Below are 21,738 nucleotides of genomic sequence, written 5' to 3'. Positions count from 1 at the left end.
ATTCCTCTCTAAGATGGCTGCCGGCCTGGAACCCTGAGACCCGGTGGAGCTTTTCGTGTTGACATGCAATAAACCCGGAGACACCATGGTCGTGGACGCACCGAACTCCAACGGGCCCTTCCAGCCGGTGGCTCTCATGCACTTCAGAGGTACGTGAGGCGACCGAGTCGTTGTGTATTGTCCCCGGGAGTGGAGGCTGAGGAGCGGGCTGTTGTGGTCCGTTGCCCTCCGCTGGCTGCTGCTAACGGCTGGGCTCCGCTGACGAGGCTCGGCCGCGGCTTCGTGTGTCGGTCGAACTGTCGCGACGTCACGGTGTGGACGTTTATGTCGAAGGCTGTTCGTTTGTGTTGCACGTAAAAATCTAGCTTGTCAGCTAGCAAGCTAGCTGCCCATCCCCCCGCCGACCAGGTGATGTCAAAGGAAGTGAGGTCATATTCTTGAGAGGGGCTTGTTGATGTGCCGCCCTCAGGTGCGACTGTGTGCGTCCAAAATGACTTGGGCATCTATGTGAAAGTGAACGGAGTCGGCTGAGGTAGGAAACTGTCGGTCCGTGGGCCGAAACGGCCCCGACAACAACACCGACGGTCCACTCCTGCGCATCTGTCACTCAGACTGATGAAGTGCAGATGTACACTGGAGTTTTTTGTTTTTTTGTGTGTAAATACACACAAGGGAGAGTGATGACTCACCTTTGTGGAAACCGCATCATGCATCATTGAAGTGGATGTGATGGTGGTTTGGTGCAGGTTTTTAAGAGAAAAATCCCAAAAGAAGCGTAACTATATGAAAGAAATCAGTCTGCTGTTCAAGTAACTAGAGTCACACATCCGCCCCCTGACGTATGAAGAGGCTGTGAGGACGGATGGTGTGAAGTAGGTGGTTAGCATTCAGCTACTTTTTGCCAGTTATCACAGAGTGACAGTCATCATTCACTGGATGACTGATGCCCAGTCATCCACTGTCATTGCTGCAGTTTGATCTTGACCTCTCAGTTCTGACACTAGTGACTTGTTATAGTCGCTCGTAGCAGCCATTGTTCAGTCTGCTCTAAATTCATTGCCAGCGTTGGTATGAATTTCTCTCCTTTAATTCAAAGTTGCATCTCCTTTTATCAATACATGGAAAGCCTTGTGACTGACGTTTGTTGGATTAGACCCATCAAAGAACCTGGTAAACATCACTAAACTGACGTTTTAGAGCCATTGTTCGAGTGACAACTCGTGTTGCCAAGTCTCACTGGGTCAGTGAATGAGTCTCTGCTCTCACCTGGACTTCCCAGACTCCTGTGATTAGATTAGATGGACTTTATTAGTCCTGCAGTGGGGAAATTCAACAATGAGCTATTATAAGGAGAAACCTGCAGTGATGTGTCTCCTCCTCTGATTCTTCTTAAGTAGCACCGCACAGCTCCTTGGATGCTCCAAGATTTACCTTCTTCCTTAGTGATGGACGATGACTCATTGTACACGCTATGCTAGCAAACACAATCTCCACGATTCTGCATGATAAATCCGATAAACATGCGACTCACTCGCTGCATTGGACTGTCACACGTGAACATGACGAGACCATGACTGCGCCGCGCTCTCCAGCTCTGCAGCGTTTGACAGCCGACACCGGTGTGTGACAGTTGTGGACTTTGGTTCACTATCGTAGTTTTAAACTTATTTTTAATACAGGGAACCTTTGATAATAACACCGTCGACTCTGAGTCTCTGGATCAGTGTTTATTTTATTAGATGGCGTGGTCCTTTTGCTTCTGCAATGTGGTTGTCTGCCTTGGTTCATATCAACACATGCAGGTCTCATGCTGTGCTGGTGCCTCTGCGAAAACACCGTGGTGAAAATAGTTGGATACTGGACGGAGCTCCGCTCCAGTATTGGCGGCGACGTCCTCTTCCATGTCCCCATTAGGGTTCACTGATCCTGGACACATTCTCACAGGCAGCGCTTACTCTGTGACCCGGCATCAGTTAGGGACCATCAACAAATTCTAAAGCAATCGAAGTATTAGTGAAATCCTCAATAAGGTAATGGAAAAAAACATTTTAGGAGAGTGAATTGTGAAAAGGTTTTTCATCACACAAGACAAAGGACTGACAGTTTGTATCATGATATAGGAGGATAGAATATGGCTAAATGATCTTTTATTCACATGATTTATTTTTTCAATAGCATCTATGAAATCCATAGTTCAAGTCAACTGTGAAGAGACATGAGATACAGCAGACAGACGGCGCAATTTAACCCCTAAATAAAGCTGGCAGAGCAGTGAAACCTTGAATTTCTCATCTCTACACTTAGATAATTATTTTATTCAAATCTAAATAACTAATGAGACAAATTCCACTAATAAGTTTCATGATAAAACAGTTTTAAGAGAGACCGTAGTGTCCAATACATGGAATAGAATGAAAATGTATTTAGTGTGATAATTATCATTATTGCCAAAATTGCATTTGTCGCGACAACTTTTTTTGTCCATGTCGCCCATCTCCATTGTCCAGGTCCTTTTAAAGGTTTTCAAAATATCTCGATCCAGATGACGGGTCTGAACTTGCCAAGGTGGTGGAAGTATGCATGTTGAGAAATGCCTGAGCGTACTTTTCATGATGGGCTGGCACGTCATGGTGTGGGGCTCACGAAGACTGTTTGTGACCACCCTCATGTCAGTCAACTTGGGGACCCTTGGCCAGGTCCCCTTGAAGGTTTTATGGCAGCACCTTGTTGTGAGTCAACAGCGGTGAGCTCTCTGAGTGCCTCAGCAGGTGAAAAACAAGAGCACACATGACAGGATCTGGGCCCGGGTCTTGTTTGCATCCTGGACTCATTGACGGCGGCTCCTGAGCTGGTATGTGGACAGACGAGTTCCAGTTTCTTTCGCGTCGCGGTCGACACACACCTGGTATCAGTGTTGAATTCTGAAGCTTCCATCACTTCATCTTGAACCAAACTTTGTTTGCATCTTCTTGACACATTTGATCTCAATAAACGTGTGGCTGCACAAGGTTGTGGGTTCCATGAAGAATTGTTGCAGCAAGAAACTGTAGCTGTAGTTTCCCCCTCCAGAAAGTGTGTTGGCAGGTTTGTTTCTGCTGATGAAGTGGATAACAGGGAGATGAGCTTGTCACCTGGGATGACATAACCTGCTGAGTCGGCATCGGGTGACCAGAAGCTGCCACCAGTTTGAGTGCGTTCCCTGTGGACATCACCATTAATAGATATAACGTTGTGCTTTGGATCAATGAGGCACACAACAGTGGGTCTTTAGTTATTACACAACCACCCGGCGGCTGTTTATGGATACAAACCTCATGACAAAGTCAGACGGACTTGTGTAACAGAGCGGCAGAGGCAGACCAGAACCTTCTTGTTTCAGCACAGTTGACCATGTGAGCAGGAGTCTGGAGTCATTGACCAGTGGACCACAACCATGGTGATGAGTCGCAAGACTCTCCTGAGGGTCATTGTTTCAGTGGTATCATGAGTCAACAGATGGTGAACTAGCACCAGGGTGTTTTTTGAGTTTGTGCTTGGAGTTGCATGAGAGTTTTAGGGACTTGGGGGTGACTGTGAGTCTCAGACAAGGAGGAGCAGTGACAGGTGGTGCAACAACAAGCTCTGTCTCACTTAGGGCCTCTCTCCCCTCAGATGTGGCCCCGGCAGAGCAGGAGAAGCTCTTCATCCAGAAGCTACGTCAGTGCTGCGTCCTTTTTGACTTCCTGTCCGACCCGCTGAGTGACTTGAAATGGAAGGAGGTGAAGAGAGCGGCGCTGAGCGAGATGGTGGAGTACATCACCCACAACAGGAACGTCATCACGGAGCCCATCTACCCGGAGGTGGTGCACATGGTAAGTGTATGGACATGGGAGTCCTCTGGTTCAGTGTTTGAGCTTTCGGAGCAGCAAAGGTTGTTTCTTCTGTGGGGCTCAGCAACTGGTCCACGGGGTAGGAAGTGACATCATGCAATGATCAACAGCATTTATCTTGGTAGACTACAAGTCACGCACATCCTCTCAAGTGACTGTGTATTCTGGTGCACCACCTGCACCGTCTCATGACCAAACTGATGTAGCCGTCAGCAGTCAGTTGATGAAGCCTGAGAACCAACACACTCCATCTATTGTGAGTGGAGCCCCCGGGGCCTTGGTGCTCACCCGCACTTTATTTTTACACTACAGAATCACAGCTATGGGAACATAGTGGACCTGTAGCGCAGTGGCTAATTTGTGTAGTGAGATTATGATGGTCCCAGTCTTGCTCAAGAGCACACCTTCCTATTCAGAGCTCAACATCTCTGGAGCCTCACCCGAATGCAGAAGGTTTTGCTCATGTTGTTTTCGCCTCCAGTTTGCCGTGAACATGTTCCGGACGCTGCCGCCATCGTCCAACCCGACCGGCGCCGAATTTGACCCGGAGGAGGACGAGCCGACTCTGGAAGCTGCGTGGCCGCACCTGCAGGTGTGTCTGCGTGTGTGTGTGTGTGCGTGCGTGCGTGTGCATGCGTGTGTGTGTCTTCACAGAAGCGTCTCCCTCTCTGACCCCTTCCTCTCCCTCTCAGCTGGTCTACGAGTTATTCCTTCGGTTCCTAGAGTCTCCAGACTTCCAGCCCAACGTGGCCAAGAAGTACATCGACCAGAAGTTCGTCATGCAGGTGAGGGGACGTCCCGATCCCCATCTTTCCTCAGTCCAGCCTCATCTGACAGTCTTGTGCTGTGTGAAGCTTCTAGAACTGTTCGACAGTGAAGACCCCCGAGAGAGGGATTTCCTGAAGACCACCCTCCACCGGATCTACGGGAAGTTCCTGGGACTCAGAGCCTACATCCGGAAACAGATTAATAATATTTTCTACAGGTCAGCGAGGCTCTAGAGTATGTGTGTGTGTGTGTATATATGTATGCTTGCACTTTTGCGCTTGTGTGCACGCGCACGTTTACACTTGCGCTTTTGCATGCGCTTTTGCGCTTGCGTGTGTTTTTGCAATTGCATGTGCTTGTTCGCTTTTGCGCGCGCGCTTGCGTGTGCTTGTGCACTATTGCGTGCTTTTGTGGTTACATGCGCTTTTGTGTGCACTTTTGCATTTGCACGTGCTTGTGTATGTGCTTGTGTGTGTGTTGACCAGTGTCGCTGTTCTAGGTTCATCTATGAGACCGAGCATCACAACGGGATCGCTGAGCTCCTAGAAATACTAGGGAGGTGAGTCAATCCTCATATCTTCTCATGGCCTTGAGTCTCCCAGAGTGACTCACTGATGTTTGTCCCGCAGCATCATCAACGGCTTTGCCTTACCGCTGAAAGAAGAGCACAAGATCTTCCTGTTGAAGGTTCTGCTACCACTGCACAAAGTCAAGTCCCTCAGTGTCTACCACCCACAGCTGGCCTACTGTGTGGTCCAGTTCCTGGAGAAGGACAGCACCCTCACTGAGCCGGTAAGTCTCCGTCCGTCTGCTGGACTTCCTGGACTCTGAGGTCTAACGTTACGCCTGTGGTCCAGGTGGTGATGGCTCTACTCAAGTACTGGCCCAAGACCCACAGTCCGAAAGAAGTCATGTTCCTCAATGAGCTGGAGGAGATCCTGGACGTCATCGAGCCGTCCGAGTTTGTCAAAGTCCAGGAGCCCTTGTTCAGGCAGCTGGCCAAGTGTGTGTCCAGCCCGCACTTCCAGGTGACTCGCTGAGCCGCGCTGCTGGTCCAGAACCATTTGGGCTCCCTAACCTTGTTGTGGTGCGCAGGTGGCGGAGCGAGCGCTCTACTACTGGAACAACGAGTATATCATGAGTCTGATCAGCGACAACGCAGCCAAGATCCTCCCCATCATGTTCCCTGCCCTCTACCGGAACTCCAAGACCCACTGGAACAAGTCTGTCCCTCACACACTCTCGACTGCTGCATGTTCTCTGTGACCTTGGTGACGTGCAACTGTGTGTGTGTAGGACCATCCACGGGCTGATCTACAACGCTCTGAAGCTCTTCATGGAGATGAACCAGAAGCTGTTCGACGACTGCACGCAGCAGTACCGTGCGGAAAAGAGCAAGTGAGTCTCTGTGTCTGTCGCTGTGAACATGGAGCTCTTCCTCACTGTCTGATGCCTCTCAGGGAAAAGGCCAAGTCAAAGGAGCGTGAAGAGGCGTGGACCAAGATCGAGAACCTGGCCAAGTCCAATCCACAGGTGAGTCCCCCGGAACATCACTTGGTGTTTTAGACTTCACCAGGCTTTGGTTCGGTCTGCCCTGGAGCGGTCACGGCATGTTGTCACGTCTGCTCTCCTCATCTGTGGTCTCCTCGCCGTAGTTCTCGGTCTTTGTTGATTCTGAGCGCGCTTGTCCCGTCGCTATGGAGACAGAGCTTTCTCTCATCAAAGAAGTGTGAGGGGAGCCACTCAGGTAACCAGACGTGTGTGGCTGATCCACCTGTCCCCACGGTCCTTCCACTTCACCGCTCACATGCCCCTTTGCAGGAGTGTGGTGTGGCTCGCTGGCTCGTATCACAGCGTCACTGTTGTCAAGGCCTTACCCTTCACTCAAAACCTTTCTGTCATTTCACTTGTGTGGTCAGGCAGATTCTTGGTGCTTTGCTTAACACGGCCTTCGCTCTCAGTTGCAGGAGCAGTGGAAAGGGCGGCCAATGATTCGTCGCAAATCGGAGCTGCCTCAGGACCTGTACACCACCAAAGCCTTGGAGTCCCACCGCAGAGCTGAAGACATGTTGACCCATGATGGACTCTAGGCCCCGCCCCTCCCCCCAGTCCAGTCCACCTCCTCTCCATCTCCATTCTCATCCATTCCTGCCGGAGCAACACGGACTCTGGACCCCCGACACGGTTCTGCCTTCTCAGGTCTGTCAGTGGGAGTGAGGGGCGGAGTCTTCGGCGTCCAGCGGTCTCATTCTTCGGTCCGTCCTGAACCTGGAGACGGGACACGAGACCTGCAGGAAGAAGTCACCGACAAGACGGCTTTCCGGCATTTTCTTTATTTCCCCCCTTTGTGGGACGTTTCATCAGTGCCAAGACGTCACATTTTCTGGTGACTGGAACACGAACTTTGGCCTTGTTTGTTTCTTTGCTGTAGCACACTGCGACCAACTGGAGGCCTGTGCGCGACGTTCAGGCAGAGAGCCACCGAAAGTCCGCGCCACTTCCCGGCGTCCTCTTTCGTGCCATAAGCTGCTGCCAGGGTGACGTCCGTGGGGGTTCGACGTTCGGCGAGTGTGGCCTCGGGTAGACGTTTGCGTTGCCGTTTTTTTTTTTTTTTGTTTACATGGAATTTCTGTTGACCAAAAAAAGAAACCTGGGCTGACTCGAGCGCCCGAAACGTTCGAGACAAGCACGTCCTCCACCCTTCTATTTTAGAGCCTTCCATCTGTATTTTTAATCACTAATAAATCATTTGTCACTTTATCGACCAACTTTACAGTAATTTAATTAACGCGTTAAAGAAGTTTGGACCCCAGGGGGCGCTGCGATCAAATCTGCGTGCGAGCCCTCCCCCCGCCTGTCACCAGACTGCTGTTGACTGGCGGCAACTCCGAGAAACCAATATTAGTGTAAATGGGAAAGGTGTGGGACACGACCCTGAGGAGCACCACGTCATCGCCAGGTTCCCGCTTCTGTGGAGAAATCACCTTTTTATGGATTTTAACGATTTTTGCTTTATCGGATGAAGATGGAGTGATTTATTTTCTGTCTGATTTTAAGATTCCAGAAGTCGGTAACTTAAGTGTCCTTTTGTACGTGAGCTGTAACATATGACTTAATATTGTAAATATGATTTCCCTGCGTTCTTGTCGTGTTATAAATATATAAATATATATCGCGATACTTTTTGTACAAACTCTGTACAGACGGCAGCGACCGCCGCACGTGAAAGATCTGGCACATGTTCTCCCTCTGTTTGTGGCTGAAGCTCCGTCAGCGAGAGTTCGGACGATCGTCTTCATTTTTGACTGTTAACGTTTCTCCGTTGTGTGCTCCTCACTGTCCCTAGTGGTGTAAAACTATATAGAATGAATAAAGAGATTATTTGACTATATTTTCAACCCTGGTTCCATTTTGGCTTTCATGGGACTCAAGTGGCAGATTGACACCGCCTCCTGCGTGGATCTGGTCGAACCTGTCAACAAAAACAGGTGGTCATAATGATTTGGCTGGTCGGACTCAGGTGAGTAATTCAGGTAAAATGTAATTCAACAGCTTCATGAGAATGCTTTTCTCTTTGAGGTGCGGTTCCTGACAGTCTCACCACCAGAGGGCGGCACATCCGCAGTCCTGATCAGCTGGAGCGAAAGAGCGCGTTTCTTACCGGACCAGTGACGTCACTGTCCACCCTGCCGGATCTGCCTGACCTTCAGGTGTCATGGAGTGGTAAACACGGCGCGGGCTCCTCACCTGACTCGGTCTACTTCAGGTGATCCGAGGTTGCTGGCACATCGCCGCTGCCAAGTAGAACGTGGGTGGCACCAGGTACCGTCTGCTGTTTAGGTACCAATTTCCTCTGGGGTCCCTCTGCAGTGGTCAGTGGCTGCTGTTCTGGAGAGCTTAGACGCTGACGGTCGTTTAGATCATCTCATCTTTGAAGCGCCTGAAGTCTCCTCACCAGAGGAGCTGTTCTCTGGAGCTCCCACAGGGGGGCAGAGCTGCCATGCAGCCCTCAGATCAGGAGGAGGACGAGGGCAGCTGAGGTGAGAGCAGCACTGGCAGCCAAAAATCTGGACTCCCCAGCAGATAATCTGATCAGCTGTTGCTGCTCCTCTTGGATGTTCTCCTGACTGAGCCGTTACCACGACGACCTGCTGCTCCCCAACATCCACTGATGCTCGGTCAGACCGTTGGTGGTCACGATGAGCTCTGCTCCGAGTCTCAGCTGGATGATGGCGCTCAGCTCAGTCGTCTGTGTGTCAGACTCACGTTCATGATGTCAATAGCAGACTTTCACCTGCGACATGAATGAGTCTCACTCTGTCTGTCTCCCTTCCTCCTGTTCTCTCTCTCTCTCTCCGTCCATCTCCCCCCCCCTCCTCCCTCACTCACTCGTCTCCTGGCAGCGTCTCGCGGGTCAGTCGAGGTGAATCTTTTCGGTTAATCGGCACATGAACGTCTGAATCTTCAACAAACTGGAACCCTTTTCTTTGCACACTGTGTCTCTCTCTCTCTCTCTCTCTCTGTCCTCCCCCCTTCATTCGTCTCCCTGCAACATTGATAATATGTTTTGTCCCTCTGTCAGTGTCAAGGACGGGCTTATGTCAGAGGACCAGACTGAAGACTTGTGGTTCCGCTCAGTCAAAAACCGGACCTGTTCGCTCGTGCAGGAGACGCACAACGGCTGATCAGATTATCTCCTGGAGGCTCCAGATTTTAGGCTGCTGCTCTCACCTCAGATGACCTCACCCTTCTCCTCCGCCACCCCTTCTGCTCTGATACTCTGCCCCCTGTGGGCGCCCCGGGGAACTGCATCGCTAAAGTCACTTCGGAGTCTCCTCACAGGAATGACATGCGGTCAGTCTGCTGAGGTCCGACCGACCATCACACCCTCCGCCTCCGCATCACTCCCCCATCACATCATCACTTCTGCGCTACTCCCTCTTCACTTCGTCATCACTTTCTCATCACTCCCACGTCACTCTTCCATCACTCCTTTGTCACCTCATCGCTCCTTCACTGTGACAGCAGTAGCAACAGCTGGATGCGAGACTCTAAGGAAGGTTCTGGGTCCACCAAAGGTCCTAAGCTGGAGGTTGAAGCAGCACTATCTGGTCTGGTGTGGAGAAGACTTTCAGGGAGGATGTGGGGAACCGAGGCGGCACCGGTGCTGACCGGTGTCAAAGAGAGAGCTTAAAGTAATTCTGCAGCACAACAGGATTTGTGAGTCCAGCGGGGTTAAGAGCATCTAAGCAGTCCTGTCCAAATCCTCCTAAGCCGAGCCTCCACAGTACCGGGCCCCCCCACGCTCCTCTGGACCGGCTTCTCCTCAGGACGCGCTTCAGCTGAAGCTTCCGGGTCAGAAGGGACTCGGGACCGGCGACTCCAGTGACTCACGGGCCAGACATCCCGGGTGCAGCGGGTCTGACTCGGCTCTCCAGAGTTCCCAGAAGTGAGTCAGCCGCCGCTCTTCCAGTAAACGTCTGGTGAGTCACCTGACCGTCATGTGACACATCTGCTTCTGCTGAGGTCACGAGCTGCGGCGTTCTTCACATGGTCTCAAGACTCTCCCACGGTAACTATGGGCAGGAGGGGCCCGGACGAGGACTCTGGGAACATTAAAGAGGGAATAAAAACCTCCTGGAGGACCTGCAGCAGTGTGACAGTCGGGCACTCACAGACCCCCTCCTCCCGAGACCCTTACATGTCAACCCCATTTTCACGGACGACCCTCCTTTTGTGCCGTCATCTGCTTCTTTAGCTCCTTTCTGTGACCTGTCACTCCAAATGTGATCGGCCCTCGTCGCCCGGGAGGCCCTGATGTCCCCTTGTGGCACACAGCCGGTGCTTCTAGCGGCCCCCACTGGCCAGCATGGAACTACTGTAGCATAAGGGAGTGAAGGGGGCTGAGTTGTACCATGACGCTGAAGACTCTTCCCGACACCAAAGACTCCCACACAGCCGCAAGTACTTTGCAGTGTTTGGTCTACAGCTGCTCCCAGTGTACTTACTGTAAGTATTTTGCAAGTACGATTGCCCCAGACTCTGAGGTGAGAACCATGGCCTCTGATTTATGAGCCCTCATGAAATCACCCGGGCTGTAATCACATCTCCCTCCCGAGGGGTGAGTTAGCCAGGGCGGGACCCAGCAGGGCCCGGGTGTGAACAGAACCGGGGCCCGGTCAGCGGCTCTTCAGGAACAGGAACAGGAAAGCGATGATGGAAGGCCAGGCGCCGCCATGAGTCTCTCCCGGATGGACTTGTCAGGAAGCCGCGGGTGCTGGACTCAGACCACCTCTGGGTCTCGCTGCAGCTGCTGGGCCTCCCATAATGTTTTCAGAGCGAACGACTTCCGTCTGGCTTGTTAGCCAGTGGAGGTGATGAACGATGAATGGATGAATCTTGGCCTGATGCCCAGGATCTGGTTCAGGGCCTCTGTAGGTTCTCAGTGCTGACTGAAGCTGCCGACACCAGAGCTATTAGGTCTTGAGAGTGTCTCCTGACGTGTCCGGCTCTGACCTCAAATTTGGATGGGTGTCACCTGGTGAGTCTGATATCGACTCACCTGTTCCCTGCCACTCTCTGTCGCCAGTCCAGACCTCTACACCCCATGTTCCTCATGAACTGGGTCTCTTTAAAGAGGTTTTCAGAGCTTCAGGACTCATGTGTCCCTCCTGAAGAACCTCACCATGCGCGCCTTGAGAGACCTCGCTCCTTGTTCTAGACATTCTTCTTCAGTGGGAAGGTGGTCTTAATGTTGGTGGATCTGATCAGCAGCGCTCAGCGAGGCAGCGGGGGAGGTGGGACTGGAGAGTCTTCTGGCTCTGGCGAGCCCCCCAGTGTTCCAGGCTGTGAAAAAAAGGGGGGGGTGCGAAGAAAAGACTGAGGAGAACCGTTTCTCCACACGGATCAGGAGTTGGAGCCGGCGCCTTCTCAGAGGAGCCTTTGTTCGCTAACTTAAGTTGTAGGAGCTGATTCGTCGTGACCTTCAGCTGCGAGGCAGGGGGCTTGGGGCCGTGCCCTGAATCCTCAAGCGGGTCTCTTCAGGATCAGTCCTGACAAGGATGGATCTTCTCACCGTGGGACTGGGAACCACCTGCAACCCTGCTGACCTCCCTGATCACAGTGCAGGTCGTACTTTGGTCTCAAAACTGGATTTGTTGTCGGGTCTGCAGATCGACCCTGAAAAGTCCAGAAAGATAAAATGGGGAAAACGTGAAAGCATAAGCCTCTGCTCCGGGTCACCTTCATGGCAAACCAGTCAAGATTTTCCGTTCCAGAACCGGAGTCTATATCTGCTCCCAGGCTTGAGGGAGGATCCGAAGGAAGATCCTAGTTCAGCTCATCAGAACCAGCCGGTTCCTTGTGGGCGCCCCAGTCCGATTCTCTCTGCTGCAGTGAGCGACGTTGGCGTCTCTGCCGCGGCGGGTGCCAGGTACTCTGCATTGAGCGCGCTCATTAAACACAGGGGCTCTTAACCTCCCCTTTCTTCAGCGGGGACTTGATCCCAACACTTCGGCCTTTGCCTCGCTGGCAGTCCACCACACAAACCAGTAGCCCGGGGCCTTTGTGGCTCTTTTTCTCAGCCTTGAAAGGCCGAGGCCCCGCTTCGCGACCGTGGACGTCCAGCGTGAAGCTTCCTGGCTCGGATGCTTCAAGTGAGGAGCGACGCTGCGACTCGGCTGGAACCGGTTCAGGTCCACTGACGGATCTGAGGAGCCTTCACATGTCAATCATCCTCTTCATCAAAGGTGACTGAGATGGTTCTGGTACAGGTGACTGAGATGGTTCTGGTGCCTTTCAGATCCGGTGAAATGCCGAGCTCAAGTTTGGTCTCCTTTGATTGACAGGATTTGTGGTCGCTATGGAAACACTCATGACTCAATCGACTTCCACGAAAGATTCTGGAGTCAGGACTGAGTGAGCCAAACTCCGATTCCGAGTCGAGTCGTTTCCAGCTGCTCCTTGTCCTCTTCGACCAGGCCCATGTTAGCACAGCGCTGGCTCAGGTCAGCGACCACTTAATCACCCCGGCGGCCCGACAGGACCCGAGTGACCAGCACACGTTCCCACTGTGGAGCAGAACCCATTGATGCGCCGCCTCATGTTTCTGGTCTTAATATGTCCCGGCAGATGAAAAGAGGAACGGAGCGTTGATGGCACCGTGTTAGCTCCTCTGAAAGGGGCTGCGGTGCCAGAACGCTGCGGGGAGTCCCACAAAGCCCCGGTAATGAAGAGAGGAGGACTCGGGCCCGAGAGCGGCGTCGCGCAGATTAGCCTGCGAGAGCGCGACATCGGCGCAGCGGTGGACTGGACCAAGATGAAGATGCAGAGAGCAACAAAACCATCAGACTGAAGAGCATCCAACAAAGGTCAGCGTGAGCAAATCCTCCCGGGTAACTCAACTCTCTGAACCTCAGGCCTGCAATCCGACCCAGGAGGTCCTGCAGATGACGCCAAAACGGACCCAAGAAGATTCTCCCTCAGCTCGCCCAGTTGTGGGTTTCAATCTGGCTCAAGGATCCCAGCCGGACTCGCCCGCTAGGGTCCACTTCCGGGATGTGGAAATCCACTCTCTCCGGATGCCAACACTTATTGTTCGACTCGAACCAGAGTCGGATGAGCCTTTGACCTTGACACATGGCCTCGTACGGCGGTTGTCATGGTAAAGGTAGCATGTAGCTAATAGCTACAGCGCTAACAGTCTGCTTTGGTTGCACATCTGCTTCCTCTGACCCAAAACTTCGGCAGGACCAGGACGTGTCAGGAGCCTGGATAAATGAAGGAACACGTAACACTAGTCCTCCTGACCCACACACACACACACACACTCAGCGGTGTCCTGCGGAGACATCCTCTTAATCGCCGCTGGGTGCACCGTGACCCCAGGAGTCCTCCTGCGAGGGATTACACCCAGACCTCACACAAACCTCTTCAACCTGAACCTGGTCAAAACCTCAAGTGTTCCCTACCTTGGCCTCTATCACCTGGTCCTCGTGCTTCTCCTGACTCAGCTGCTTCTTGAGGTGTAGAGCGGAAGTGAGTCTTCCGGGATGATCTGTCCCACGACTGATCTCAGCACTGCTGGTTCTGGTTCTGGTCCCCTGGGATGTGAACAGTTGGACCATCAGTGAGTTTAGAGTGTCTCAAGTCCAGGTTTTCACCTCTAGTCTGGTGTCTAAAAACAAAAAAAAATACGATCAAAGACTCTTAAGTTTTGGTCTTTTTTGGAACCGATGTGTGTGTGTTGATGTGTGTGTGAGTCCATCTGTCGGTGTGTGTCCAGACGGCCTCCAGCTAATAAGCTCACACTCACAGCAGCAGGCCAGTTGAGGACACGCTCGGTCACCGAGTCAGTCCAGGTCAGGACTGATATATGGAGACTCTCTTGGAGTCTCTCAGGTCTGACCAGAGCCACACCAGCATTCTTCTCTTGGTTCTTCGAATTGACCAGCATTTATCTGGGAGTGATGATGTCATCGCTGGTGATGCCACCGTCGATGATGTCACAGGGTTCTGTTTTTCCTGAACCCACCCAAAGACCCCGGAACTGACTCTCAGACTGACCAAGTCACCGGAATCTGGTCTGACAACTGAAGTCCAGAAACCATCTCCATGAAGACGAAACATGAGTTTGCACTTTCGGCTGCAGTGACTCAGCAAAAATCTAAATGATACTCCCTGCTGTTTCCAGCACTTCTGGTTCCAATCTGGAACCAGACGGCAGGTTTTTCATTGAAGGTCTGGACTCTCTCATCGGGCGCCATGGTGATGTCACAGAGGGGCCCACACTGCCCGAGGTCTGTGTCAGAACCTCCTGCTGCAGGCTGTTACACACAGTTTTTTTCTGCTACAGAGTCAAGTCTGGAGGGAGAGTCTCTAAAGACTCATTCTAGGGGAGGTGTTCTGGTTCTGCTGGGTCTCAGGCTGGGTCAGAACTGGGCAGCAGGGTTCTCTGGTTTCTGGGGCGGATCATGTGACCCGCTGATTGACACAACAATTTGTGCTTTCACCTTCTTTTCTTTTGTGGCAGTGGAGCTTCTGGTGGACTCCAGAGATTGACTTTCGGTCGGACGCCGGGGAGTCTGAGTCATGGAGGCGACGCCCCTCCAACGCCCCCTGCAGGCATGACCCACACATGTGCACTGTAACCGGAGAGCCAGACTCCGAGTAGAGTCACGTCCATGGGAGTCCATCAGAACATCGACCCGAACAAGACGTCAGCATCAAGTTAGCGGCTCCAGCGATGGAGGCGTCGCAAGACTTACGTCTCCCTCGAGAGGAAACCACTGCAGACCGGAGCGAAATGAGTTTTCACATGCAAGTTCCTGAGCTGAAGACTGAAGAAGATCATTGAGTCAGAGCTGTGCACAGAGAGAGCCTCATCCCGGCATCAGCAAAGGGCCCTTTTCGCTTCAGCAATTTTGTCCCTTTCTTCCTTCTTAAATACTTCAAAAATTACTCTCGACTTCTTATAATTTCCAACTGCAATATATGTACAAGAATAAGAATTTCCCTGACTAAAAGTAAAATTAAAAGTAAAAAGAAGTAAAAAGTGATGAGAAAAGGAGAGAGAGAAAAGAAAAGTGAAACAAAAAGACTAAAAAAAAAGTTTAAAACAAAAAAAAGTCAAGGTGAAAGAATTTGAAAGATCATCCCCATCTGAAGCGGAGTGAATCACCGCTTCCATGGAGTTTTTCTTTCAACGAGAGAAATGAAGATGAGTGAAGCGGTAGGTGTAAAAAAAAAAAAAAAATAATGTATTTGTTTACGTTCGGATGCGCTCAGAAAACACATCAAAGGCAGGGTCATGAATGAAGGACGCGGGGAGTGGACCGTCAGGAACAGTCCGTCAACTGTCTGATCTCTTCTTCTTCACTTGAACTGAAAAGTTCGGGCTTTGCGCAGCCGGACCGAGACCGGAGTCGGAGCCAGGTAATCCTCCTGGGAGGCCTCGGTCGGAAGGCGGGGTGAGACTCCCAAATCTGACTATAAAAGAGGAGGCGAGCGAGGAAGCCGAGTGTGTGGGAGGAGGATGAAGAGGATGAGGACGCTGAGGAGCGCCGGACTCTGCCTGGTCCTGTTGCCCCGCTTCCTGCTGGTGGCCGTCCTCTTCTGGCTGCTGGACTTTCTGTGCATCAGAAGGAAATTCCTGGTCCGGGTCCAGCAGCAGGACTGGGACTCGACGGACCCCCCGCTCCGCGTGTCCGACTCCAACCGCTTCTTCAGTCTGGAGTCCCTGAAGGCGGTCTGGCACGGGCAGATGCTGGACCTCCTCAAGGAGGCGCACCCGGGCCACGAGGCGCCCAACTCAGAAGTGGTCCAGCTGGAGGACCAGCGGCGGAGGCGCATCCTGGACTACGCGCAGGGCGACCGACCTCTGGTTCTCAACTTCGGCAGCTGCACCTGACCCCCCTTCATGGCGCGGCTCCAGGCCTTCCAGAGGGTCATGCAGAAGAACGCGGACCTGGTGGACTGCCTGGTGGTGTACATCGAGGAGGCGCACCCCTCCGACGGCTGGGCCAGCACCGACGCGCCGTTCCAGATCCCGCGGCACCGGAGCCTGGACGCGCGCCTGCAGGCGGCGCGGCAGATGCAGCTGGAGGTCGCGGGGTGTCGCGTGGTCGTGGACGGCATGGAGAACTCGGCCAACTGCGCCTACGGCGCCTACTTCGACAGACTGTACGTGCTGCAGGCGGGGAAGGTGGTGTACCAGGGGGCCCGAGGTCCGGAGGGGTACCGCATCTCTGAGCTGCGGGACTGGCTGGACCGCTACCGGGACCGACGCGGGAAACTGGACAGTGTGGCTGTTTAGATCGACCCTCTTAACTTAGAACCTAAAACTGTAAAGACTTTAGCGTCGCAGCGGCGACTTGACGTTGTGCGTAAAAGTCCGGGCGGAGTTCGGACCCTGGCGTCGCTGCGCTCCTCGGTTCTGTTGTGAAGTTCGGTTTTTAAAAGGCTTGAATCCAGAAAACTGACACTGATGTTCGTGGTACCGAGGAGCCCAGAGAGCCACTTGGACTGTAAATACTGTTCTATTTTCATACAATAAAAAGTTCATAATCTGAGTTTGTGTTCGCATGTGACGGGGCTGCTGCGCCTTTATTACAGGTCCATGGTGATTTGCAGCAGCAGTGACGGATCAAGGTCCAATTTCCTGCCCGAGAACGGAACCGCGTCTCGCACGAACCAGCGACGATGCACAGCCGTGACGCTCCTCGGTGACGTCACTGTGTTTTCTGTTTCTATGTGAGGAACAAACTCCTTGTTCTGACTTGTACTGACGTCACACTTTGTTGACAGTAATAACTCAATATTGACGGATGCACGTCTCAAAAATAGGACATTGACAAAGCAGAAAGCAGCGCCTCGCAGTCACGCGAACTGAACATGCGTTAGTTGGCCTCCTCATCACTTCATCATCACCACTTCATCATCTCCTCCACTGAAGAGGTGAACGCACGGAACCAGCCAGGACGATCTGTTGGACATGAAGGGAGGAACAGCAGGCGATGAACCCATGAACACATCAGATGAACCCATGAATGAAAGAGCGCATGAGCGACGAATCACCGCGTGTTTCAGAGAGGCATGTGCGAGGAGGAGGAGGGGTGTCAGGGGGTGGTGAACTGGGGGGCGCATGGGGACGAGGGGCCCCACATCCTCAGCGCTCACTGGGCCCGGATCAAACACCAGGACTGGGTAAGAAGAAAACAGCTGAGTCTTGGGGCCCTCTGACCTTTGGCCACACACATGAGACTCTGAGGCTCTCATCAGCTCCAGATGTGTGTCGGTTCAATTCCCGCAACCTGGGCGTCTCGTTTCCATTTCCCGCTCATTAGATGATCGAGTTGAAAGCATGAGAGTGTGTGTGTCAGTGGTTTAGCTGTACTTACGGGGACCAGTTCTAGGAAACACACCGACTTGTGCGGTGATCTTAGGGTGGGGAAAGCATGAAAGTCAGTGAAAGGTCCTCACAAAAATTGCTGTACAAGTGTGTGTGTTTTGACGTCTGAATGTTCTCTCAGCCTGTTTTGTATTTTTAATAAACACTCTAATACACGTACTTGAAAATAACTGGACACATGAACAATGTATCTGGTGAAGTTAAAAATTCATTTTCCATCAACACTCATTGACACCTTCGTTCACGATTTCGTTTGAGAGCCTGCGATCACGATGAGGCGACAAACCCAGCCGACTCAAAGTTAGTTTCTGCTCTCATGAACGGATGAAAAGATGATGGATGAACTGAAGGAAGGGTGGATGGATGAGTGCAAGAGAGAGAGCGGAAACAACTGACCAATTTCACTTCATGTTGCTGCCCTTTCCACTTCAGCAGTGACGTCGCCTCACGTTCACCTCCACGTTCTTATTCCAAAATCACACAACTCAAACAAAAATGATGAACCCTCTCATTTAATATATATTGACGGATAACAGCAATTGACCCCGTTCATCACCCAAGTCATCAACTGTGTTGCACCGTTCACTCGTTCATAGCACGTGCTTCTCCTTCATGTGCAGCTTTATGACCGGACCATTTCTGTTCTCCACCTCCACATTGTAACAGTGACATTAACCCCTGCCTCAGAAGAATTAACTGTTGTGTTCTTGGTGGTTTAGCGAGCATGAATCACCCTCTCATTTCTTCACCCTTTCACGTCTCTGGTGAGCCACTGAGCACGCTTGCCTGGTGACCTAGATCTCCGCTCTTCATGTTCTCCAGCGGCAAAAATGTGACGCCATGAACTGAGCTGAGAGTGAAAATATTCACAAAATACTTCACGCATGGAAAACTAGTGTCCAGTGATGAACACCTGAGAGATCAGTCATGATGTCATCCAGAGCACAGGTGTGATACCAGTACAAACGTTGATCAACTTTAGGTCAATCATTTTGCTAATAAAAACAAAGAACCATTATGAATCATGTGACCAATGACATTAACACGTCCCAGTTCGTTCTTGAACCCTGACGCGATTCAGTCCTGCCGGTCAGATGGACGTGTAGTGTTTGCCGAACCCGGCCAGTCGGCTGCGTTCAGGCAGGATGATGTTGACCGAGGTCTCGGCCTGGTCGGATCTGGCGCCGCTGGCCTCCCGCAGCAGCCGGCTGTACCTGGCGTTGGCCGCCCAGCTCTCGATGCGGCCGAAGAAGACGATGGCAGTGGTGCCGAGGACCACCAGGCAGGTGAGCAGCGCCAGCATCCCGAAACACACCAGCTGGCCGTGAGTGACCAGCACGCCATGGGACTGGACCGTCTCCTTCAGAGTGACCTTCAGCACCTCCCGGTCCAGAGGTCGCAGCAGCTTGTGGAAGCTGTGAGCCGACACCAAGTAGTGCTGCGGGGGCAACGCCAGCGCCGCAGCGTGGTCGGAGGGTCGGACCCCGCCCAGTCTGGGCCGGCTCTTGGGTCTGCTGTGCCGGGAACAAGTGGGGCCGCTGAACTGGAGCGGACAAACGCATCTGAAAGATCCATGAGGTCCTGGAGAGCAGGTGCCTCCGTTAGCACAGGGCTCCGCAGCGCAGGAGTCCACGCTGTCATTGCAGGTCGACCCGCTGAACCCCGGCGGACACACGCAGGCGAAGTCCACACCTCCATCACTGCAGGTGGCGCCGTTCTGGCAGGGCTGTGAGCTGCAGCGGTCGGTCTGGACCTCGCAGAAGTCTCCTGAGAACCCAGGAGGACACCAGCAGGAGCTATTGGAGCATCGGCCTCCATTCTGACAGGGGGCGCTAGAGGACAGAGGAGAGTCAGCCATGCATTAATCACTGCGCTCCATCAACATTCTTCTTAAAACTCTGCCAAACAAGATGTTTGGATTTTCTAGTGAAACATCAATGAGCTTCAGTCATCGTTGGTCTCCATGGCAACGCCATGTGACACTAATGTGGGTGGCGCTGTCTTCACTGCGGTGAGTAAAAAAAAAGAAGCGGTAGTGAGCAAGAAGAACCAGCAGGTGGCGCCAGAGGCTCGAGTTCTGATCCACCACGAGAGGTGCTCGTGCACGTACACGTCAGAAAGGAACAGAACTGGTACCTGTCGGGTCCACATGTCTCCGTCTCCAGCTGGCACTGGTCTCCACGGTCACCATGGCGACAGACGCACAGGTATCCCCCCTCCTCTGTCTCCACACAGGTGGAGTTTCCCGCGCACGGAGCCGACGAGCACACACGGGTGTCTATGGGGGCGGAGGGGGAGTTAGGATGCGACACATTCCGCTGTCATCATCATCATCCTCACACATTCATCTTCCTCAGAAACACAGCAACTCGGGTCACGTGACTCGCGCGCAGCCGGCGCGCAGCCGTCCATCACAACAGACCCGGCTCAGCAGTTTCAACGCAGCCAAACAGAGGATTGGAACCGCCAACCTCCCGGGGGACTCACCTCGGTCGCACAGGTTTCCCGCCCAGCCTTCCTCGCACACACACTGCCAGGCGGAGCGGCAGCTCCCGTGCAGGCAGCCGGGGAAAGGGACGCAGCGGTCACAGTTCTCTCCCTCCCAGCCGGGTTTGCACCTGAGACAGGGAGCAAAGCCGAGCTATTAACAAACCCCAGTCCTGCTGAACGCCACATGGTCCAAGCCTGAAGGGTCCAGGGTCTCTGGGACCAGAACCAGATCACTTCTTTTCTGCTCCGAGCTTCAGTTTGTGATGTACCAAGGTACACGGGTCTCACGTGACTCACACCTGATCCAGGAAGGCGGGTGACAGGTCAAGAAGTCGAGCTAAGAAGCCATAGATGACGTCACCCGCTGAGAAACTAAGCGTGGAAGTCTAAAATAAGAACTTAGAAAAGCTCCCCTTGGTAAATTGAGATTGTCATCTGAACATTTGAATATTGATATTAAGCGTCCGTGACTCGTGCTGCAGGTGTGATTCTCACGTGACTGACTTCTCACGGAGAAGGTGGAAACAAGGAGGTTTTGGGGACAAAAGGCTTCCAACGGTTCGGTACCTGCACTTGCCGGCTCCCTCGCAGAACCCGGTCTCCGGGCTGCAGGCTGCGCTACACTCACGACCTGGACCGGAACACAACAACGACGTCAACCAGGCTGCACCCACGAACACTCACCGCACACTTTGTTCCAGGCTCGGTCCAGACAGTACCTTCACAGATGCTCGCCGCCGCCGCCAGTAACAGAACGAGCGCTGTTGGAACCATCGTGACGCCCGAGACCGACCCTGCGGAGACCCAAACTGAATGTCCGGTTGAAATGAAAAGTTCGGACCGCTGGGGGGACCGGAACCGACTCCAATGGAAATCCACTAAAGTGTTGAATCCACTCAACTCGCACCCGAACCGAACCTTCCTCCCCTGACGCACGAGGAGAAAAACATCTAGACCCGAATCCTGCAGGAGCTCGTTAGAATCCAGGAGGAGGTTCCGAATGGTGGGTTCTGCCCGACAAGCCTCATGGCGACCTGGTTCCGGTGCTCAGGTGACAGAAGCAGCTGCAGGTCTGTGACGGGACTGTGCTGCGGGAGAGGGTCCAGGACGCGCTCGCTCCGCCCAGCGAGGACGCGGCTGTGACCCGGTCCTACTGACGTGAGCGGCTTCCTGATGGACCTGACCGCTCCAGAGCGCAGGGACGAGATCTGAACATGATGAAGAAAAACATCAACAGTTGGAAGTGAGGGAGGGAGGGAGGCAGAGGGGAGGGAGAGAGAGAAAGAGACGATGATGAATAAAAGAACGCACAAACATTCATTGTACTTGCTGTTCAAAAACATTCATCCACCCTCTGCCCTTTTTTTCCCCATTCCCCCCATCTAGTTCATGTCCTCCAACCCTCCTCATTCTTCCATCCCTGTCTTCCTCCTCCATCCTCCCGCTCAGAGGCTTCAGTCCCAACCTCCTGTCCTCCTCCAGCAGATTAAAGACTTTCTGGTCATAATCGACTTGTCTCCTATTCGTCCTTCAGACCAACTCGGAGCTAAAAATAGAAGTCGACGTGCCGGACTGTCGGTCATAGCCCGACTCAGCAGGTCTGGATGATCTTCAGGGAGGAGACTGAAGGAGCAGTCCTGCTCAATGGCACTCCGCCAGAGCGGTTGGGATTTGAACCGATGACCTCTCGACTGAGTGAATGGC

The 21,738-nt window shown here is 52.8% G+C and overlaps 3 protein-coding genes across 4 annotated transcripts; 2 read left to right on the top strand and 1 right to left on the bottom strand.

Annotated features, from left to right (window-relative positions):
• ppp2r5ca (protein phosphatase 2, regulatory subunit B', gamma a) lies at positions 1-8,033 on the top strand. 2 transcript variants are annotated; one of them, XM_053845192.1, is made up of 12 exons: positions 1-149; positions 3,652-3,851; positions 4,351-4,461; positions 4,562-4,654; positions 4,724-4,854; positions 5,137-5,196; positions 5,267-5,429; positions 5,495-5,665; positions 5,733-5,860; positions 5,934-6,035; positions 6,098-6,170; positions 6,599-8,031. In XM_053845192.1, the coding sequence occupies exons 1-12, from the start codon at positions 86-88 to the stop codon at positions 6,725-6,727; spliced, it is 1,425 nt and encodes a 474-aa protein (XP_053701167.1). In that variant the 5' UTR covers positions 1-85; the 3' UTR covers positions 6,728-8,031. The 2 variants fall into 2 exon arrangements, with proteins under 2 accessions (XP_053701167.1, XP_053701168.1); XM_053845193.1 differs by lacking the exon at positions 1-149 and adding an exon at positions 6,293-6,364 and having other exon boundaries at positions 6,599-8,033.
• Positions 8,034-15,355: 7,322 nt separating this feature from the next.
• On the top strand, positions 15,356-16,634 carry dio3a (iodothyronine deiodinase 3a). The gene has a single exon (XM_053845323.1). The coding sequence runs from the start codon at positions 15,670-15,672 to the stop codon at positions 16,447-16,449; it is 780 nt and encodes a 259-aa protein (XP_053701298.1). The 5' UTR covers positions 15,356-15,669; the 3' UTR covers positions 16,450-16,634.
• A 1,404-nt stretch (positions 16,635-18,038) lies between these two features.
• LOC128747508 (protein delta homolog 1) lies at positions 18,039-21,374 on the bottom strand. The gene is made up of 6 exons (XM_053845433.1): positions 21,346-21,374; positions 20,754-21,242; positions 20,602-20,665; positions 20,032-20,162; positions 19,681-19,822; positions 18,039-19,376 (listed from the first exon to the last, which is right to left on the bottom strand). Exons 2-6 carry the CDS (start codon positions 20,806-20,808, stop codon positions 18,635-18,637), a joined length of 1,134 nt encoding a protein of 377 aa, XP_053701408.1. The 5' UTR covers positions 20,809-21,242; positions 21,346-21,374; the 3' UTR covers positions 18,039-18,634.
• Positions 21,375-21,738: the final 364 nt, after the last annotated feature.

Source organism: Synchiropus splendidus, chromosome 16 (genome assembly GCF_027744825.2).
Source record: "Synchiropus splendidus isolate RoL2022-P1 chromosome 16, RoL_Sspl_1.0, whole genome shotgun sequence".
Classification (NCBI taxonomy): Eukaryota; Metazoa; Chordata; class Actinopteri; order Syngnathiformes; family Callionymidae; genus Synchiropus; species Synchiropus splendidus.
The sequence above is the reverse complement of the archived record's forward strand: the minus strand, read 5'-3'. Positions and strand labels throughout refer to the sequence as shown.

Bases quoted from the DNA above. Each gene is read 5' to 3' on its own strand.
- ppp2r5ca (XM_053845192.1), top strand. From the start codon at position 86: ATGGTCGTGGACGCACCGAACTCCAACGGGCCCTTCCAGCCGGTGGCT. The intron at 150-3,651 runs GTACGTGAGGCG...CTCTCCCCTCAG, and splicing joins GGCTCTCATGCACTTCAGAG to ATGTGGCCCCGGCAGAGCAG. The intron at 5,430-5,494 runs GTAAGTCTCCGT...CCTGTGGTCCAG, and splicing joins ACAGCACCCTCACTGAGCCG to GTGGTGATGGCTCTACTCAA.
- LOC128747508 (XM_053845433.1), bottom strand. From the start codon at position 20,808: ATGGTTCCAACAGCGCTCGTTCTGTTACTGGCGGCGGCGGCGAGCATC. The intron at 19,823-20,031 runs GTGAGTCCCCCG...CCGCCCCCATAG, and splicing joins GGGAAACCTGTGCGACCGAG to ACACCCGTGTGTGCTCGTCG. The intron at 19,377-19,680 runs GTACCAGTTCTG...TCTGTCCTCTAG, and splicing joins GAGACATGTGGACCCGACAG to CGCCCCCTGTCAGAATGGAG.